We start from the raw sequence: 20,026 nt of genomic DNA, 5'->3' as shown, positions 1-20,026 counted from the left end.
CTGAAATTAATTGGAAAAATCATCTAGATCAGAACTTTCGGTAATAGATATTAATCTTTACGGTATGGTTAAAAAGAATTCCCGCCAGAGTTGAATTAGCTTTTCATTCATCCTGAAGGTGAAAAGTGTTTCGTTTTTCAGAAAATAGAACAAGTATTCGTAATTAGCTGTTTTAGCTATATATTATACGGTACTTATTATACATTATGCTACAAAGTTTCCTGCCACTAGTATCCAAAAGGCGAAAAAAACAAAAAACAAATGAAGGGTGATTGATACATGGGCAAAATAATGATTAAAATAGGAGTAACTAATGAACTATAGCAAGTGCTCAATTGAAAAAACAGACTAGTCTTTGATTAAATGTTATAATTTTATTTAAAATCTTTTAATTTCCCCGCTATTTTATCTCTAACTAATTAAATGTGTACCTGCACGCGATCGTGTGTGTGTGTGTGCCGGAATTTAACTAATTCTTTTCAGAACAGTGGCAGAAATTTAGTGAAGAAAAAATACAATTGTTAGAATTTTTTCAGGTCTTTCCACCAAGAGCGTTTAGCAACATATGTTAATTCCTTTTCGTTATATTGGTTGCACAGAAGACGACTATTTCAAGCTAGAAAAATATGACTATGACTGACGTTCATGCCATTTCCACAAAATATTACGTAAACGATATAAAGAAACACCTTTTTTTTTTTATTAATAATGACGCATTAATTAATAGTATAATCCAATTAAGAAATACTAAATAAAAGAAAAAATACACACATCATACATATTAATAATTAATACAATTAAAACTTAGAGTAATTAAGAAAATTTTATACAATACGAAAATATAAATTTAGAGAAACTTGGCTTTGACAATTTCGACATATTTTAAAATGGAGAATAGAAAAGTAGAAAGATTCTAATCCGTTTTCACTAACCCACTTCACCGGCAACACTGACAGGATGACCAAAAAGTTGTCCACAAAATCTGGAGCCATCTTCCAGAAACAACGTGGCTTTCTTCGGCATCTTGATAGAACCCATCTTCTCAAGTGATGATGTGCTGTATAACAAGGGACATAATTGGCGCCTTTCAATTTATAAGCGGGTATACTGTCGTGGTTAATGTATGTTACTCGCGACCTTGTTACCATATAAACTTTGCGGAAAATAGATATTTTTCAATAAAATTTTTTGCAAATACGCGTCTAATAGTGGAGATTACGATTATACTGGAATTTGATGTGAAAAGAAAAATTAACACACACAGACACAAATCTTTTTTCGAAATTTCATGTTTTATTTAGAGATATGTGGTGCGTGTCAGTATAATATATATATATATATATGTTCGATTACACTAGTTTTCTTTTTCAAATTAAATTCCGTTATAATCGTAATCGATACACTCTGAAAGGAATTTGCAGTGAGTTTCAAAAAAAAAAAATATATTTCTAAAAGAAACGAAGCGAACACATATGAATTTTCCGAAACTCCCCACACTTGGAAAAAAAATAATCCGCATTAAATTCAATATAATCGTCATCTGCATCTTCTGAAGAGAATTTGTAGAAAATTTCATTTAATAATATCCATTTTTCTGGAAGTTATGAGGAACAAAGTCGTGCGTAGGAGATACATTTGTGTAGGTATATCAAAGAAAATACACACACATAAAAATAAAAATACACAAAAATAAAAATAGATATTTAATAATGAAATTTTCTGCGAGTACTTTTCAGAGAGTGTACATTACGATTATATTGGAATTTACACATTAATATTAACACAATTTTTTTTCAAAATCTCAAGTTTCATTTCGCAGGTATATGTAATGTGATGTGTCAGTACATTTGTGTACGCTCACCGTTTTTTCTTTTTTTTTTTTTTTGCATTGAATTCCGATGTAATTGTAATGTACCCACTCTGAGGTATTTGCAGAAAATTTATAAAAGATATGAGGAAACAAAGCCGAATCGGGAATATCCGAAATTCCTTGCCCCTTCCCCTACCCCACCGAAATTTTCACAACAAATTCCAATTTAATCATAAGCATATATATATATATATATATATATATATATATATTATATATATCAAATAAGCAACAAGGATATCCAGATCCTTGTTGCTTATTTTGATTCTAATCATCTTATTTTGAAATTGTATGGATAATACCGTACTAAATTCTGGTGTCTCAACTCAAGTACCATATTCATCTGAATCTAAATTTTTGCTATATATATATATAAATATATATATATATATATATGGTTAATGTTTACATCTTAACCCGGAAATGAAAATCCCACCCCCCCCCAAAAAAAATACTGGGATGGGTGTAAAACAATGTGTAGGAAACGAATATGAAAAGAAAATGCGCGCAAACCAACGGGAGTGTGGGAAGAGAACTTCGGAAAATTCACAAGATCCGAGTTTTCCCCTCATAACTTTTCGGAAAATGGGGTTTCTTTCAATGAAACTTTATAGAAATACCTTTCAAACGACATACATTGCAATTATAAAGAAATTTGTGGGGAAAATCTTTTCCAAAAAGGTGGGGAGAGGACTTCGGAAAATTCACAAAATCTGAGTTTTTCCCACATAACTTTTAGGAAAATTGGTTTGTGGGGAAGGAACTTTCGGAAAATTTCCAAGACCCGAATTTTTCCTCGTTATATTCCGAAATTACATTCAACTTTCTACAGATACCCTAGGGTAGTACTACTACATACACTACGTAATGGTTATTTCTACCCATTTTCAATAACTTTTAGTGTTTTAGCTTCAATTTTGTTTCATTTTCAATTATTTTTACGCTTTTAAATGAATTAATCCCGGAACTGCATGCAAAGATGCAAATATTTGTTCCCAGATATCAACAAAATTAGAACAGGACCAAAAGTTAACTCTGCGGGCAGTAGCAGATGAATGCCAGAGGTTTATAAATCTAAGACATGACGCAGATAAAATTGTAGAAAAAAGATTGCTCTCATATTTGTGCATGTCGACCGGTAACGGATATGAAAAAAGAAAAATATGTCAAGGCCGAATCCATGTTATGGGTGCGATGGTCTACATTTTAAAAGTAAGTGTCCGTTTAGGAATATAAAATGTTTTAAGTATGGTAAGGTAGATCATAAGAAATCACTCTGTAAAACAAAACCTAAAAACGGTTAAACAGAAAAATAAAATACGTAAACAGGTTTTCGGTGACAAGAAATACGAACGAGCCGCAAAGGAAATATGTGTATAATAACACAAACGTAAAATTACATTTGGATACGAGCAGTGATATCTCGATAATTAACACAGATACATGGGGGGAAATCGGGAGACCTAGATTAAAAGAAACTTCGAAAATGGCACGTGGTGTTTCAGGAAAAAAATTACATTTTAAGGGCGAATAATTAATGACGATACATTTCATGGGAAAACCTTAAAAGCCAAAGTTTTTGTGTTGAATAAAACGACAAATTTATTCGGAACAGAGTGGATGGAATTATTTAACTTATGGAACGTCCCCATAAATCTTTTCTGTAAAAATATGAATGTTTTTTCCGCCAGTACATATAAGTCGTCAGACGAATTTAAAAAAAAATTTTTTTTTAATTTTCCTGAAGTTCTGTCTGATGAATTAGGTCTGTGCACCAAAACAAGGGTGAAGTTTGAAGTAAAAGAAAGCGTCATACCGGTATTTAAACAAAAACGAACAGTACTTTTTGCAGCGTTGGAGTTAGAAAGACTAGAAAAAATTGGAGTTATCCAAAAAGTGGCATGGAGTCAATGGTCATCACCAACTGTGCACGTTAAGAAAAAGAATAATAAAACAGAGTGTGCGCTGATTTTTCCACTGGTTTAAACGAATGTCTAAAAACGTTCCACTGTTCGCTACCTACTCCGAAGAACATATTTGTGAAATTAAACGGTGGCAAGATATTTGTTGGGTTCTAGCTTGACCCTGCCTGAGATTTGAAACCATATCCACCGGCTTGTTGCTTGTCAAAACGAGCGGGAAATCCTTCACACTAGATGATTGATGAGGAAACACTCCGTCCCCTTGGACCTGTACTAGTCAAGGAAAGTCAGTCTTTTGTTTAAGGTTTGACCTACACTACTGACCAGAGAGAATTTTCTATCTCCTCCTCTTATGTGTCAGCTATGACCAAGAAGCAACACCGGCTCTTTTGTGTCAGCCAGACCAAGGAGCAATACTCACTTTTGCATCAGCCTTAACCAAGAGCAGCACTTCCTTTCGCCCTTCGATCGACATGCTTTTGGCTTTTGGCCGTAAGAAAGGCGATACCGCCTTTACCCTTTCTTCCTTTCTAGTCAGCACCATGACTACCTTACTCCTTCCCGCTCTACTGACAGACAGCCTTTTTCTACATATCAACTACTAACCAGCGAGTCATCCTAGAATTGCTACTGTCTCTGTAACAACCTGTCGGGTAAACGAATAAATATAGGTAAATAACATTTCTTCCTTCTTGGTATTAATTCTTCGATGAACACTGGTTACTCCGACATGAGAACCTTGAAGCGTTACATCTATACGCTACATTTAGTAGTGGGCTACATCGTATCGAATTGATATGGCTCACCACAACCAGTCCGCTACATATTTTCTAAATTGGCTCTCTCTGACACGTCCCTACAAATTAGACGATGAATGCTCTAAATTCGGGGTCACCAATCGTAGCGGTTAGTTCTTGGGAAGGCTGCAATTCTCTTGTTTGGGTTCACCAATTGTAACGGGAGATATTGATTTGTAAACATTATTATGAAATGTCGGAGTCAGCAGTTGTAACGATAATTGCATACTGTAGGATGTGAAAAATGAACAATGCATGAAGTTTTAAGGAAATATTTATTTACCGTTACGTTACAATACCTTGCCTCGACGGGCAGATTTTGATAAATCCAAAGGCATGCGAAGTAAAGTTTGTTTTAGTGTCCTCTTCATTGTTTAGTAGTAAATACAGAGAGAGATAGAATGATGTTGAAAGAGAACAGAATTAGAGCTAGTGATCAGCAAGACTTCGGGATCTTTTCATTTTGAAGGCTAGATTTTCCTAGTTAACTAAACAATTTGAAACTTCGTATACTGGTAGAATGTGTCAAAAGAAAACATAATTGTAAACCAAAATGAAAACGGAATTGTAATTTCTAAGTTTAACGTTGTTTAATAATTCGAATTTTAACCAATGGTATTCTTTGTTTCGACTTCATATCATTTACTGCCTCTCAAAATATTGTTACTGTGACGTAAACAGCTATTTTGTGATGTAGTTAACGTAAACATGTATATAGCTAAAACGTAAACATCCGCTTATCGTAAACAGCTAAATTCGCTTGGCATCGTACACAGCTTTTTCAGTTCCCTAGAATTATATTTGAAACAAAATAAAAATAAAAAGATTCATACGCATAAATATCCATCCTCAGACATCAGAAAGATTAGAAATGCAACAAAAATTTAAAATACCGGATCTTTACCTTTTGACCTACAGATTTAAAAAATAATTTTTTCTAACTAAACACTTTCAAACTTCGTGGAGTATATATAAAATTTGTGTAGATCCTAAATAGCTATACACACATGTATACAAACATATGCATATATATATATATATATATATATATATATATATATATATATATATATATATATACCTATACATACATATTCTAATGCATATGCATATATGTATATATATTTATAATGTGTGTGTATTATAGATGCATACATTATATATATATAAAAGATGTTTACATACAATATATATATATATGTTATATACATCTACATGTATATGTATGTATGAATATATAAGTACCACAGAATTTGAATCAAACTGTTTTGATCCATACACACACACACACACACACACATACATACATACATACATACATATACATACATACATACATACATACATACATACATACACACATACTAAAATTACATCGTTGGAGCAGTTATTTATTTATGTATTTTTTGTTATACAATTTATTTTTAAGCTGAATCCCTATCCTGCCATTAACCCCTTTCTTATAAAATAGTTGAAGAATCTGGGGTGTAGGAATTGGGCCAGTATTGGAACTTTTAACTTCTTGCTCTCTATCTTATGATCTCCGAAATTTAAGAATCTTGAGTTAACTGGGCTCTTATTATTTACTCTGACTCTGCCACCACCTCAATGCAAAGACTATCAATATCAGAATCATCTTCACAACCACCACTGAGACATCCTAACATAATCAATGCCACTACTACCATCATCATCATCCACTGCCGCCACCACCACCACCTCTACAAAAACACCAACACTATAATTGCTGCCATCATACACATCCACTGTCACCACTACACTACCACCACCACCACCACTGCCATGATAACCACATCTACCACAGCTGTTTGCTTACTTCTTACCCCCGTTGTTTAAAATTTTCACAAAATAGCTGTCTACGTCACAGTAACACTATGCAGCTAATAATTTCAGATCAAAACAGACAATACGATTGGTTAAAATTCGCAGATTTAAACTACGTTTAAACTTATAAAATACATTTTTCTCAAAAAAACTAGTTGAAATTAATGTTTTCTTTTGATACTTTCTACCAGTATACGAAGTTTCAAATTATTTAGTTAACTAGAAAAACCTGAAAATCTGGCCTTCAAAATGAAAAGATCCAGACTTCGTTCAGTCGTTACCATGTGACTGGACTCGTTGAATCGTCAACAACTGTGATTAACTGATTTTTGCTTGGGGTGTGCTTGCTTATATAACTATCCAGAAGAATAGATATATCATTGAGAACAATAGATTTAGTTGGTGGTCTTGTTATCTCTATTCTAGCTTTTGGTGAAGTAGAAGAGGTTAGAAAGGGTCGAGTGGGGAAGACATTATTTCAGCCTAGCTAAAGGCATCTGGAAAATGTAAAACTGCTGTCAGAGAAAAACCATTGTTCCACCATGGGAAAAGTTCTGTTGCAGTGTTAATTTAAATTTGGCTATGGTGGATCGAATCCACTTCATGCATGCAAAATCCACTACATACCTAACAAATACAACAGGTTACCATTTAACTTAAAAGTCGCACCGGCGATTTTTCAACAGATTATCGATGCAATGTTAGCAGACTGTGAATTCGCAATTCCATATCTGGATGATATACTACTAAAAAGCGAATCCCAGGACCAACTCTTACAGCACGTAAAATATGTGTTCGAAAAATTAGGGATTACGGTTTTTCTTTGAGTGAAGAAAAGTGTGAATTTTTCTTAGCAAAAATAAAATACTTAGGACAAATCATTGACAGAAATGGACCTGACGTCGACCAGATCCGTCGAGAGTAGTCACAATTCAAAATATGTCCCCTCCAACAAATATAGCGACCTTACAAGCTTTTTTGGGACTAGCAAATTATTACCAAAATTACATTCCAAATATGCATAAGGTAAGAGCTCCACTAAATAGTCTATCAAAAAGATGTAAAGTGGAATGGGTCTGAAAATTGTCAGGTGTTCGACGAGATTTAAAAAATATTAACATCTGATTTGTTGTTAGCACGCTGTGGAGATTATAGTAGCTTCAGATGCCTCTGAGTACGGTATAGGAGCAGTAATGTTACTTAAGTTTAAAGATGGTAATACAAAGGCGGTGGTTCATACCTCACGTTCTCTGACATCAGCAGAGAAGAATTAAAGCCAAATCGAAAAAGATGCTCTAGTGATTATTTTTGCCGTAAAAAAAATTTCATAAATTTTTACATGGTAGAAGTTTGAGACTACAGACTGATCATCGTCCGTTATTATATATAAATAGGTCGAAGAAAGGAACCCCTACCCATACTGCTAATAGGTTGCAACGCTGGGGTGCTATATTATTAAACTGTGATTTTATGATGGAGTCTATACCACCTAAGAAATCAGGACACGCTGATTGTTTATCAAGACTGATTTAAAAAAAACACTGAACCATTTGAAGATATTGTGATTGCTGCGTTGCGAGCGGAAAATGAAATTAGAAATGTTTTGTGTAACGTCATGCGTGAACTGCCAGTCACATTACAAGACATAAAATTAAAATCGGAAAAGGATAAATTCATTAGAAAAATGAAAGAAATGATGAAGGCTAAAAGAGATAAAAAAAAATATGCGCAACACAAATGCGAGCTCATTCTCAATGTGTGACGGTGTGTTGATGTATGCACAGAGTCGTAGTGCCTGCCACACTACAAAAGCGATTACTAAAGGAATTTCACATTGGTCACCCTGGGATTTCGAGGATGAAATCATTAATGAGAAGTTATGTATATCAGCCAACAATGGACCGTGACATTGAAGAATTAGTGAAAGTATGTAGAGGGTGTGCCCTAGTTGCAAAATCACCTACCGCTAAAAGGCAACCGCGGCCAAAAAACAGATATACCATGGTCCAGACTGCATGATGATTACGTAGATCCACTTAAGGGTTCATATTACACTGTTGTAGTGGACAGTTTTTCAACTCAGCCTAAAGTGTATATGTGTAAAAAGTCGACATCTGCGGTTCCAGTAAGTCTTTTACACGAATTGTTCGCCAGATATGGTATTCCTGATATCAGTGTGTTTGATAATGGAACTCAATTTACTTCAGACGAGTTCAGAAAATTTTGTAAAATGTTCGTCATCGAACATATCACCACTCCGCTGTATCATCCAAGATCAAATGAACAAGTGAGCCTTTTGTTGACACTTTCAAGAGAGCGTTGAAAAAGGTGAACAATGAATTGATGGACGACCTTGCATTTCAACAATTTTTAAGAGTGTACCGAGTAACACCTAATCCGAATACATCGTCTGGAATGTCACCCGTAGAATTATGCTTGCTAAAACGATCAGATCCGTCTTTGATAACCTGATATCGAGTGAAAATAGAAAAAAGGCGAACCACAAATATACTTCAAAATTCTTCAAGTGAGGTAACAAAGTTTTTTTTTAAACCTAAAAATATGGAAAATAGAAAGCTGGGAATATAGTGAAATCATTAAACAAGTTGGAAGAATGTTATTCCTGGCAAAAGGGGAAAATGTCAAACATAAAAGACATATTAACCAACTTAAATAAAGATCCACAGAAAAAAGACACGAGAAATGAAATCCCCATGGTAATATTGTACGACACGCTTGAGGTACCGACACCCAAACAATTTGAAACTACACGTTCTAGCGCCAGAAAACGGAAAAGAACGGAACCACTGGAATTGAACCTTAAGCGTAAGAGATATCAAAGCTCTGAGCGGAGTTTAAATCTCAAAGGGGAAGGAGTTTGGGGAGACTAATTCTAAGAAGGGGAGATGTTGTGGAAAGATTCCGATCACCCCAAGTGACTGAAAGTAAACTGATACATTGCTATTATAAAATAAAGAACTGTCAACAGTTCAGGGTAAGCTGTTCACTGGGCCGTTGACAGAGAGCGTTTAACCTCGTGTAACAGTAATAGGAACACGTCATGTGAATACTTTCTTTCCCCCTGCTTCGTTAAATTATTTATCCAGCTCCAGGATATAAAATTAATATGAGTAGTTCTCGAGATTTTTTGCTGGAGGATACTTCCGATGTTTTCGTTTATAGAATCAAACAATACAGGTTTGGCTTGTTGTGTGTTGGTTTGATTGCGGATAGTTCATGGCTGGGGAAAGTTAGAAAGAAATGAATATTGTGATACAAGCACAAGAGTGAGTATTGTTGGCTTGTTGGCTGTAAGTAGGTCATTGATATATAGAATGGAAAGATTGGAGAGGAAAACCGAACCCAGGAGTAGACCAGAATTGATTGAAAACGTGGCAGAAAGAATTCCGTCAACAAATGGCACAATGGTGCGATGTGATAGGGAACTACGGTTCAAAAAGACGAGAAATGGGTGAAACTCGTTGGCGGGATGTTTTCATAGATTTTCACACCGGATACGGTCGGAAGTTTAGCTCATAGCAAGAACAACAACAATGAGTAAGATTTATTGTATTTTTGTCTTTGAGAAAAAGAAAATTTTATCTAAATGTTCACCGTGACGTACTGTACACCACTCTGTTGCTGCTGCATGCCAGAGACAGATAGACAAACAGACAGAAAGATAGATAGAATGCAGACAAGTAGTTAGGTTGATAGTGGAAGTATAATTGTCCCATAATTCTGTTCGTTCTATAGCTAACTAGACAGTTGTAGAACCAACAGAAGACATATGGGACAATTGAGACTTGAGAGGCAATTAGATGGAATGTTCAAGTTGTGAATAGCATGTGTAAGAGAGTGAAGTCCGGTGCTGTGGTAGTAGAGTCTGCAACCATGCATATACATCATCTAGGTACCGAGGAGCGGTAATTAGATTAATTGCCCTTTCAGGACAGTTCCGATGAAGGTCTCCAGATGACTTTTCGCTTGTGTCTACATTTTACCAGTTTTCTGATTTTGAATTAGGATAGATATCTGATTGCTTCGAGCACACGAATAAAAGTATCTTTTCGGCGGTGCATAAATTATAAACTTTACTCCCATTCTTATATGGTGCTAGGTCATCCATTATTTCGTTGTTCGCTTTCTTTAAAGCCCTCTTAAATGTATTGACAAAACGCTCCGCTTGTCCATTTGACCTAAGATGATACGGTGGAGTTGTCACATGTTTGATAGAGAACATTTTACAGAATTTCTTGACCTCATCTACAGTAAACTGAGTTCCATTTTTAGACACAATGGTATCAAGAATACCATATCTGGCAAACAATTCGTGTAAAAAACTTACTGTACTTCATGTCACTCAGAAAAACTGTCTACCACAAGGTAATGTGAATCGTTAAGTGAACCTGCGAAATTAATGTTCGTTAGGAAGTTTAGATCAGTGTTCGACAAGTTGCTACCGGATAAAAAAGAAAAAGAAAAATATCAGACAACAAATATAAGATAAAATTTTTCAAAATTGGTCACAAAGTTTTCTTTAAAATGTATAAAAACGGTAAAGAAATGTGGGAAGACTAAACAGATTGGGAAAGTGTTATTTTTGGTAAAAGGCCAAAACCATGAACATAAGAGACATATAAATCAACTAAAAAAAAGGCTTACTGAAGAAACGGTTACAAGAAACGAAATTCTGATAGAAGTCTTTTATGATACGTTTGATGTACCAATACCTCGTCAAATTGTGGAAACTACACATTCAAATACGAGAAAAAGAAAACGAACAGAAGTACTTGAAATAGACCCTAAACACAAAAGATATGAAGCTCCGCGCAGAGCTAAATTTTCAAAAAGGGACGTTATGGGAGGAGGTGATTGAAGGTGGACTAACCGATTACAATAAATAAGAACTCAGCGAAATGTCGAGGCAGCTAAAGGTGTTCTTTTCTAATTGGTTTAATCATTTTTTTTTCCCTGTTAAACGTGAGTCACATTGTTAATTATTTGTTAAAGGTCTCCCGTAAGGGTGAACCTAATTGTTGAACCTCATTGTTAAATCGTTGAATTATTAGTTGCTGTTTTTATTGCCTGTGAATATATAATTGTTTTCTCCCGCATTTATGGGTAAAGTAGTGAAAAAAGGAAGGATGGAAAGCGAACCATTTCCAGCCGGTAGCTATGCTTCAGCCACTGGAAGTAGTTTAACTGCAGACATGTTACAGGTTCGACAGGTGAAGATGGAGAAAAAGAAGCTAAAGGAGTTTAACAAACTGATCGAAAATGAGGGAACCAGTTTGAGGTTGACCCCGCCACAAGAATTCACAGCTAGTGTGACGAAGCTGACATCTCTCTATATATAAAAGGCAGTTTGTCTGTCTGTCTGTGTGTTTGTCAGGTTGTACCCTCACCCTGACCACGGCTTTCAACCGATTCTGATGAAACTTGACACACACATAGCCCAATGTCATAATTCAAAACTAACGCAGCGAAAATTTTGAAAAGTTCCCCCAGTTCTGAAAAAAATCGATAAATTCGACATGGGTCGAGAATCTAAGCTTATCATATGCAACACATTTTCCGTTGTAGTTTTCGCAACTTGCAATCGATTTTCACCAAACTCATGGTGAAGCTTAATGTTACCCTAAGGAACTTAATTCTGATGTTAGTTTTCCATGCAATGCCTTACCATAAGAAAAAATCGATAAAATCATGCCATTTTGGGAAATCGCGTTCAAATTCAAGATGACATATTTTCGACAATATTTTTAACAAATTGGCAGGAATTTTTTTTGAAATTCACAGCGAGCATCATGTCTGCTCCAAGGAGCTATATGGCCCTTTTTATTCCAATAGGATACGTTATTACATCATATGTGGCACACATAGCAAACCGATTTTTCTGCAATATTTTTTGAAAGTTCACATAGATTTTTCCTACACCAATGTTGGACATCAAGTTTGCATTAAATGTCAAACTAACGACCTTTTGTCAATGCATTTAACAAGTATTGGGAGAAATAGACAAAACCATATCACTTTGAGACCGACCATGCGAACCCTACAAAACTGACTTTTGTTAAATAGTTGGCGGATTTCAGGCACACATGCGCCTTCGTTCCCTAGAGGGAAAGGACTAGATCGGGATTAGTCGTTGCCTACTAGAGGCTCCCGAGCCCCCTTTCGCTAGACTTAAGTTAGGATTAGGTAGGGCTTAGCTGTGGTCCGAACCCAACTTGGGTTAGGGGCGGGGGCGGTGCCAAAAGGGCCGGCATGTGCAACCTTATCACCTCTGCCTGTCAAACTCCCAACCCATGCGTTCCCGTCGTGACACTGATCCCACAGAACTGGATTGGGTGTGCTAAACAAAACCAGAAAATGCACTTTGACTGTCATAGATTTTCTTCATGCATGCAAGGGAACAATGCCTTAATGCCTTTTAGGCTTCATTTTACAAAATAACGGTTCAATGAGTACAAAAAAGGGTAAAAAGGTAAAGGGCATTGCTTATCGACAAAGTTTCTTACATACACGGGCAACGCCGGGCTATGCTGCTAGTTAGTATATAGAACGCTGTCCACGGAAACGAAAAGAATTGAAATAGCTACGGTGGAATCCATACAGGAATGTTTAAAGGAGGTAAAAAGCCTTACAATATTCAATACCAGAGGGAAAAAGTACGGCACAGTGGAGGTAAGGTTCGCGAGCGAACAAGACACGATAAACTACTTCACTGTGGCGCTAAGGACACCAGAGTGGGTACTTCTGCCCCCGGAGATTGAGGAGATGTGGCTGGTGGCAGCAACTGGGTGACAAGCAGGAGCAAAATGCCGAAGTGGCGACCCCAGTGAGTGAGAAGTGTCCGGAGAAGGTGGAGGAGGAATATACGGTGGTAAATAGAAAAAAGAAAAGGAAGGAAAGCATGGACTCATCGCCAAAGAGTCCACTAAAGAAAAGGAAGGAAAATAAGCAGAAAGAGACACAGGAGGAGATACCAACAATATCAACAAGGGAAGCCAACGTGGAAAATCAAGTGGAAATGCAGAAACAAGTAACAAAAAAGGAATAAAAAAAGAAATGGCATATGATGACATATTCGAAAAACACGGAAATTGAAAAGAGAATAACCAAAATGAAGTCGGTAGTGAGAATGAAGCTAACAACGGAATATTATCCAGAAAACACCAAGGCAATTATAATTGACAAAGAGAGATGTGCAAGACCGAGAGAATTGTTTGGAAATAAGATAGACCCAGCATCACTTGACAACCGATGTTAGTGTGTTTACGTCCCCGTAATTTAGTATCTCGGCAAAAAGAGACCGATAGAATAAGTACTAGGTTTACAAAGAACAAGTCCTAGGGTCGATTTGTTCGACAAGAAATCGGTGCTCCAGCATGGTCGCAGTCAAATGATTGAAGCAAGTTAAAGAGTAAAAGAGTATACACACACACACACACACACACACACACACACACACACACACACACACACACACACACACACACACACACACACACACACACACACACACACACACACAGAGGAACGCAAAACGCAAACGTGTCTGTATTTGTCCCCCCAACGTCGCTTGACAACCAATGCTAGTGTGTTTACGTCCCCATCGGCAAGAGAGATCGATAGAATAAGTACTAGACTTACAAAGAATAAGTTCTGAGGTCGATTTGCTCGACTAAAGGCGGTGCACCAGCATGGTCAGAGTCAAATGACTGAAACAAATAAAAGAATAAAATATATATATATATACACAGAGAGGAACGCAAAACGCAAACAACATTACTCTTCGTCAGCTGTCGACCAAAATATTATCGCAATTTCAACCCTCCCGATAATATTATTCAGTTTGGAGGTGATAGCAACGTAAATTACTGGAGTATACGTCAGCGGACACAATAGACAATCAAGAATCTTTTTCGAATGACACGTTTGTATTATATAAAAAAAAAACTGTTGTTATTGTTCTATTTGTTGTCTTCTTCTTCTAATCAGGACTCACGCCATTAGTCACAAAGATTAATCTCTAATTCGAGCCTACTCTAAGCTACTAAGAATGCGTGCGGCAACTTGAAGATCCACCCACCACACGCGATAGACTGGCGGTTGCATGGGCGCGAAAGCTACGTTGTTACCCTCATTCCGTAAACGGTGGCTTTTAACGAGTGGAGAGCTGAACCATCCTGGGGTACAGAGGATTCTCAATCTAGACTAGGGTCTGAAAGCTTACCACACCTTAGTGGCAGAAGTAGGAAGAAAGTGTGAGAGAAAGTTGTGGTGAAAGAGTACAGCGGGGTCAACTTTGTCTTTCATCCTTTCGGGGTTGATAAAATAAGTACCAGTGATGAACTGGGGTCGATGTAATCACCTTAACACCTCCCCCAATTTGCTGGCCTTGTGCCAAAATTTGAAACCAACGTTCTATAATAAGTGTAGGATTTGAACGGTTCTATTATTTTCATGCTACCACTGAAAGTCAGTGAACGTCTCAAGGCCATCAAATGCAGGAAAATAACAATATTTCCATATTAACTGATTTGTTCCATTTGCCTGATTTTTCTTCCGAGCAGGAACATTGCCATACTGACGCATCTGTTTCTATCGCTACTGCGGCGCTGTTGCTGTTTTGTTTTTTTTTACTGCTTTTGTAAGCTTTCTTTTGTAAAGAAGACTGGTAATGATGCATTTAATTCTATCTTAAATTGGAATTTACACTAACACGTTATGGCGCACTCACATGCATACGTATGCATACACGTTTTCTCGTGAGCACGCATGCATATATATATATATATATATATATATATATATATATATATATATATATATATATGCGTATGTGCGTTGTTTGTATATGTATGTATGTATGTTTGTTTGTATGTATGTATGTATGTATGTATGTATGCATGTATGTATATATGTATGTATGTATGTATATATATGTATGTATATATAGATAGATATATATGTATGTATAAATATATATATGTATCTATGTATAAATATATATATGTATATATATGTATATATATGTATGTGTGTGTGTGTGTGTGTGTGCGTATACATATATATGTATATATATACATGCATGTATTATGTACATGTACACATGCACAAGTCTACTTCTCTCTCGTCCTTTTCCCTCCCCTTCTCTCTCTCTTTCTCTCTTGCTATTCTCTCGCATAAACCCACTTTACTGCGCATATTATCCCACCTTTACACACACACTCACCCATACACACATTTTTCACACGTGTACTTGCATATGTACACAAGACAATGCAACAGAACTAATTGCCTTCTGCCATCATTTCCTTTTCTTAGCAACCTGCTTGAGGTTGCCATGGATTTATTTTCGTCTTTTTTAAAATATTTTTAATTAGCAGAATCAGTAAGATGCCGGATAAAATAGTTTGCAATTCTAAACTACGTCTCTTTACGAACTGTATATAAATCACGCCGGAGTTGATTTTGTTATTAACCCTTCGGGCTGAGATGGTGTGAGCAGGGTAAATAATATACACACCGTTCAAGTATTATGGTTTAACTTAATGGGCAACACGTTTTGCACACATTTTTTTCTCGTACCAATGTTAAAAGACATTGGATGACAGAATCTGGACAGATTATACAGATATATATATATAACGACTGATATATAGCAGATAAATGAGAGGAGGAAAAAATATTATCAACTGAAATGGCTCTTTTATTGTTATTATCATCGTTACAATATAAGATACCCCTTCGAGTTGTTATACATAGATTATTTGCCGTTCTGTTATCCGTTCTCTAGGTAGTTAACTTTATCTTTTGTTGGCTGCTAGAAAAGAAAATGGAAAAAGGAGAGAGATAAAGTAAGAGAATTTAGACAAGTAGAGAAGGAGAAAGCTGCGACTTAGTGCGATGACTGGCCATACATGAAGTGTTCTTCGGCTAGGTACCAAGCAACTAAAGAGAGAGAACCGATTTGGGGTTTCGTGTTTATATATTTTCTAAATTAGGTCATGACAAACAGAGAATTTTCTATTTCCTATTTGCCCTGGCCAAAGTCTCAGGCGAAAGGTTAACAATAGGCAGGTTAACAATAGACACTCGTGAGTTTCTTAGTGCAAAAGCCTTGAACAATAGGAAAGAACTTCTAGGAAAATGTAGTTTCGGTTTTGGATCCTGGCTTAAAATTTAGGAAGCTATTCGTTACACATAGTTGTGTCTCATCACGATCTGAATTCAAATCTCACCGAAGTCTATTCTGCCTTTTTTCCCCTTTCCTTTTGATAAAAACAAACGCGAGTCAAGTGCTGAAAATAGATTTCAACGACTACACTCCCTTCTTAAAATGTGTGACATTATCCATTATCTGTGACACATAATCTGGTAATCTGCACGGTCTATAAATTCGTAACCCTCAAGGTCCATAAATTATCGATCTGTACGGTTTGTGAACTGATGATTTGTACAGTCCATAATATCGTAATCTGTGCAGTTCATAAATTCTTGATCTCTACAGTTCATAAACTGTGATCTACACAGGTCATAAATTCATGATCTGCACAGTTCATAAACTGATCATCTATATCAGTGCTTTTCAATCTTTCTGCTGGAGTGGAACCCCAAGGAAACATTCCACTGCTTCCATACCCACACAAAGTTTCGCAAACTGCCGACATTTAAGTGGCCTCATTTTGAAGTAATTATCTATTTTCACTACCATATCCAATGCAGATTTTAGTTCAGGTCCAAGATTTTTAGCAACTAGTGCTTCTCTATGAATGAAACAATGAGTATGGATAATATTTGGATTTTGTTTTTGTGCGATTGGTACAAAGCCTTTAAGACATCCTGTCATTGCAGGGGCACCATTTGTACAAATACCAACACAGTTTTTCCAGTTCAATCCACAATACTCTAAATATGAATTTAAAACATCAAATATATCTTATCCTTTTCTTGTTTCTGGCAACTCTTTGCAACGCAGGACGTCTTCTACAATAGCTTCATCATTAGTAAAACGAACAAATACAAGGAGCTGTGATTTACCAGTGATGTCTGTACTTTCATCAACTCGAAGTGCAAACAACTTATGTTTCAGTGTTTTTGACTTAATATTGCACTCAATGTCTCATGACATGTCTTGAACGCGCCTACTTATTATGTTGTCAGAAAGTGGAATTTTATTTAGCTCTGATACAGCATCCTCTCCAAACATTATCCTCACTATTTCCTGGCATGCAGGTAAAATTACAGTTTCAGCGATGGTATGAAATTTCATTTTTCTTGCAACTATCTCCGCCACAGCATAACTTGCTTCTTGTCCTTTGTCACTCAACTTGAACTTTTTGGCAAACATAGAAACTTGCCTTTTATTAAATGCCAATTCTCTTTTAAAATATTGTTCATTTTTGCCTGACGAATCTGGATGTTTAGTCGTTAAGTGTCGTTTCAGTTTGGCTGGTGCCATAGCACTATTAGCCAGCTTCTCCCCAGAAACAGTACACAAAGGTGAAGAGCAGTCTGGGTTTCCAGTCCAAGTAAATCCCAGAGCTATGTAGTTTTCACAATATTGACGAACTTTTAGTTGTGGGTTAATTCCATCATTTCTTGGTAATTTCGACGAAGCAGCATCACTGGCAGTGGCTGCAGCTTCAACAGAGTGCCTCAGACCCTGCGTCTCTTCATCTGTATCTAACTTAAGTTTTTTTTTTTTCGGAAATCTATCCATACTTGTAAGGCTGTAAGCAGAATTGTATATATATATATAAAAGCAAACCTAATAGTGGCAGGACAAAATGATCATTAAAGTGTAACGAGTTTAATGATGTAAAATTTAGCTTTTTTTATTAATGTTTTTTAGTAAAAGGTATTTTTTTTTCTTTTACTTGTTTCAGTCATTTGACTGCGGCCATGCTGGAGCACCGCCTTTAGTCGAGCAAATCGACCCCGGGACTTATTCTTTGTAAGCCCAGTACTTATTCTATCGGTCTCTTTTGCCGAACCGCTAAGTGACAGGGACGTAAACACACCAGCGTCGGTTGTCAAGCAATGCTAGGAGGACAAACACAGACATACACACACACACACATATATATATATATATATATATATATATATATACATATATACGACAGGCTTCTTTCAGTTTCCGTCTACCAAATCCACTCACAAGGCATTGGTCGGCCCGGGGCTATAGCAGAAGACACTTGCCCAAGATGCCACGCAGTGGGACTGAACCCGGAACCATGTGGTTGGTTAGCAAGCTACTTACCACTCAGCCACTCAAACAATATGCATATAATAATAAAATAGATTTTCGGATTTGAATTTAAAATGTCATTTATTTGTTCATTGATCTAATTCAGAAATTTGTAAGAAATTAATATTTATGCATATTTACATATTTTATAATTTAGTATCAGTTTCCCTATTTCTTTTTTTTTTTCTACATAATTCAACTCTCTTTCGAATTTTTTAATCTTGACATTTAATCTTGACCAAATATTAACAGACGTCATACAAGAAAAAGATTTTACAAAAACGCCTTTTAAAAAGCTAAAGATCTTTTAAAAGGCGTATTAACAACAACACCTAAATGGCTTACGCAGTTAAAATGTTTCTTCCAAATATAGTCACTCGTATTTTACAAAAGAAAACTAAACCATCATCTAAGCTGGCATGCAACTCATAGATGTGCACGTACATGTACACACCAAGGATCAGGGTCATCTACGCTGGTGAGTAACTCGTAGTTGTACACGTCGTAGCTTACATATACACACCAAGGATCCGGGTCATCTACGCTGGCGTGCAAATCGTAGATGTACACGTAGGCCTAACATGTACATAGATATCTGCACAGGATAATTAAAAATTACTGTCGATTTTAGCATTTATGTAACTTCTTGCGAAACCCCTGGACTGTATTGACGAAACCCCTGGACTGTATTGGCGAAACCCGAAGGTTCCGCGGAACCCTGGTTGAAAACCACTGATCTATATGATCTATATGTAAGTAAATTTTTCGATGCTCATTATCATAAAAAAATTTCGAGTGTTTCATTTATGGAGTGTAATCAAATTTTTACTTCGTTAACTTAGTGAATACGTTTTCGCAACTAATTTGATTGAATGTCGGAGTTAAGCCAAGTATATATCCATTTCTTATTCAACTATTGTAAAGTTTACACACTACACATGGGATTTCATATACCATTTTTCATAATCATCTACAAAGTGGCAACGAAAAATTCGGTATAAGATATTATGAAGCTTCAATTTCCAATAGATAGCTTTACTCTAAATAGTGAGTGCTCTCCATTGCATTTACCGAATACGGAAGTAGCTGAGAAGACACTTCTTACATGACTTTCCAGAAGTGCTACGAGAACTTGAATTTATATCAAGACTAGCAGTATCGCCCGGCGTTGCTCAGGTTTGTAAGGGAAATAACTATAAAGCATTTTTAGAGAGTTATAGCCAAAAAATAGAAAAAAAATGATGGTAAATTTTTTTTCAGAGTTAAAAAAGGTGGAGTTGCGTCCCCTAGACGGTCTGTGGTTTGGGTTTCTGATTCTCGACCCCAT

At 36.1% G+C, this 20,026-nt stretch overlaps 2 protein-coding genes across 5 annotated transcripts in view; both read right to left on the bottom strand.

The window, feature by feature from the left end:
* The window catches only part of LOC115211025 (CAD protein), a 103,133-nt gene extending 102,044 nt beyond the window's left edge, over window positions 1-1,089 (bottom strand). For all 4 annotated transcript variants that reach the window (XM_029779873.2, XM_029779875.2, XM_029779874.2 and 1 more), the window contains exon 1: window positions 933-1,089. In XM_029779873.2, the coding sequence (XP_029635733.1) occupies window positions 933-1,038 (106 nt within the window). In that variant the 5' untranslated portion in view covers window positions 1,039-1,089. The remainder of the gene's footprint in view (window positions 1-932) is intronic.
* Window positions 1,090-5,339: 4,250 nt separating this feature from the next.
* LOC115210545 (zinc finger BED domain-containing protein 5-like) lies at window positions 5,340-18,168 on the bottom strand. Its single transcript, XM_029779148.1, has 3 exons — window positions 17,595-18,168; window positions 17,158-17,354; window positions 5,340-5,378 (listed from the first exon to the last, which is right to left on the bottom strand). The coding sequence occupies exons 1-3, from the start codon at window positions 18,166-18,168 to the stop codon at window positions 5,340-5,342; spliced, it is 810 nt and encodes a 269-aa protein (XP_029635008.1).
* Between the last annotated feature and the right edge of the window lie 1,858 nt (window positions 18,169-20,026).

Source organism: Octopus sinensis, linkage group LG4 (assembly GCF_006345805.1).
Source record: "Octopus sinensis linkage group LG4, ASM634580v1, whole genome shotgun sequence".
NCBI classification, from domain to species: domain Eukaryota; kingdom Metazoa; phylum Mollusca; class Cephalopoda; order Octopoda; family Octopodidae; genus Octopus; species Octopus sinensis.
The sequence above is the reverse complement of the archived record's forward strand: the minus strand, read 5'-3'. Positions and strand labels throughout refer to the sequence as shown.

What these genes read in the sequence shown, in the direction of transcription:
- LOC115210545 (XM_029779148.1), bottom strand. Translation starts at nt 18,168, where the DNA reads ATGGATAGATTTCCGAAAAAAAAAAAACTTAAGTTAGATACAGATGAA. An exon ending in ACTTTCTGACAACATAATAA is followed by an intron (nt 17,355 to 17,594) that starts GTAGGCGCGTTC and finishes ATTCATATTTAG; the next exon opens with AGTATTGTGGATTGAACTGG. An exon ending in TAAAATCTGCATTGGATATG is followed by an intron (nt 5,379 to 17,157) that starts GTAGTGAAAATA and finishes ATATAATTCTAG; the next exon opens with GGAACTGAAAAAGCTGTGTA.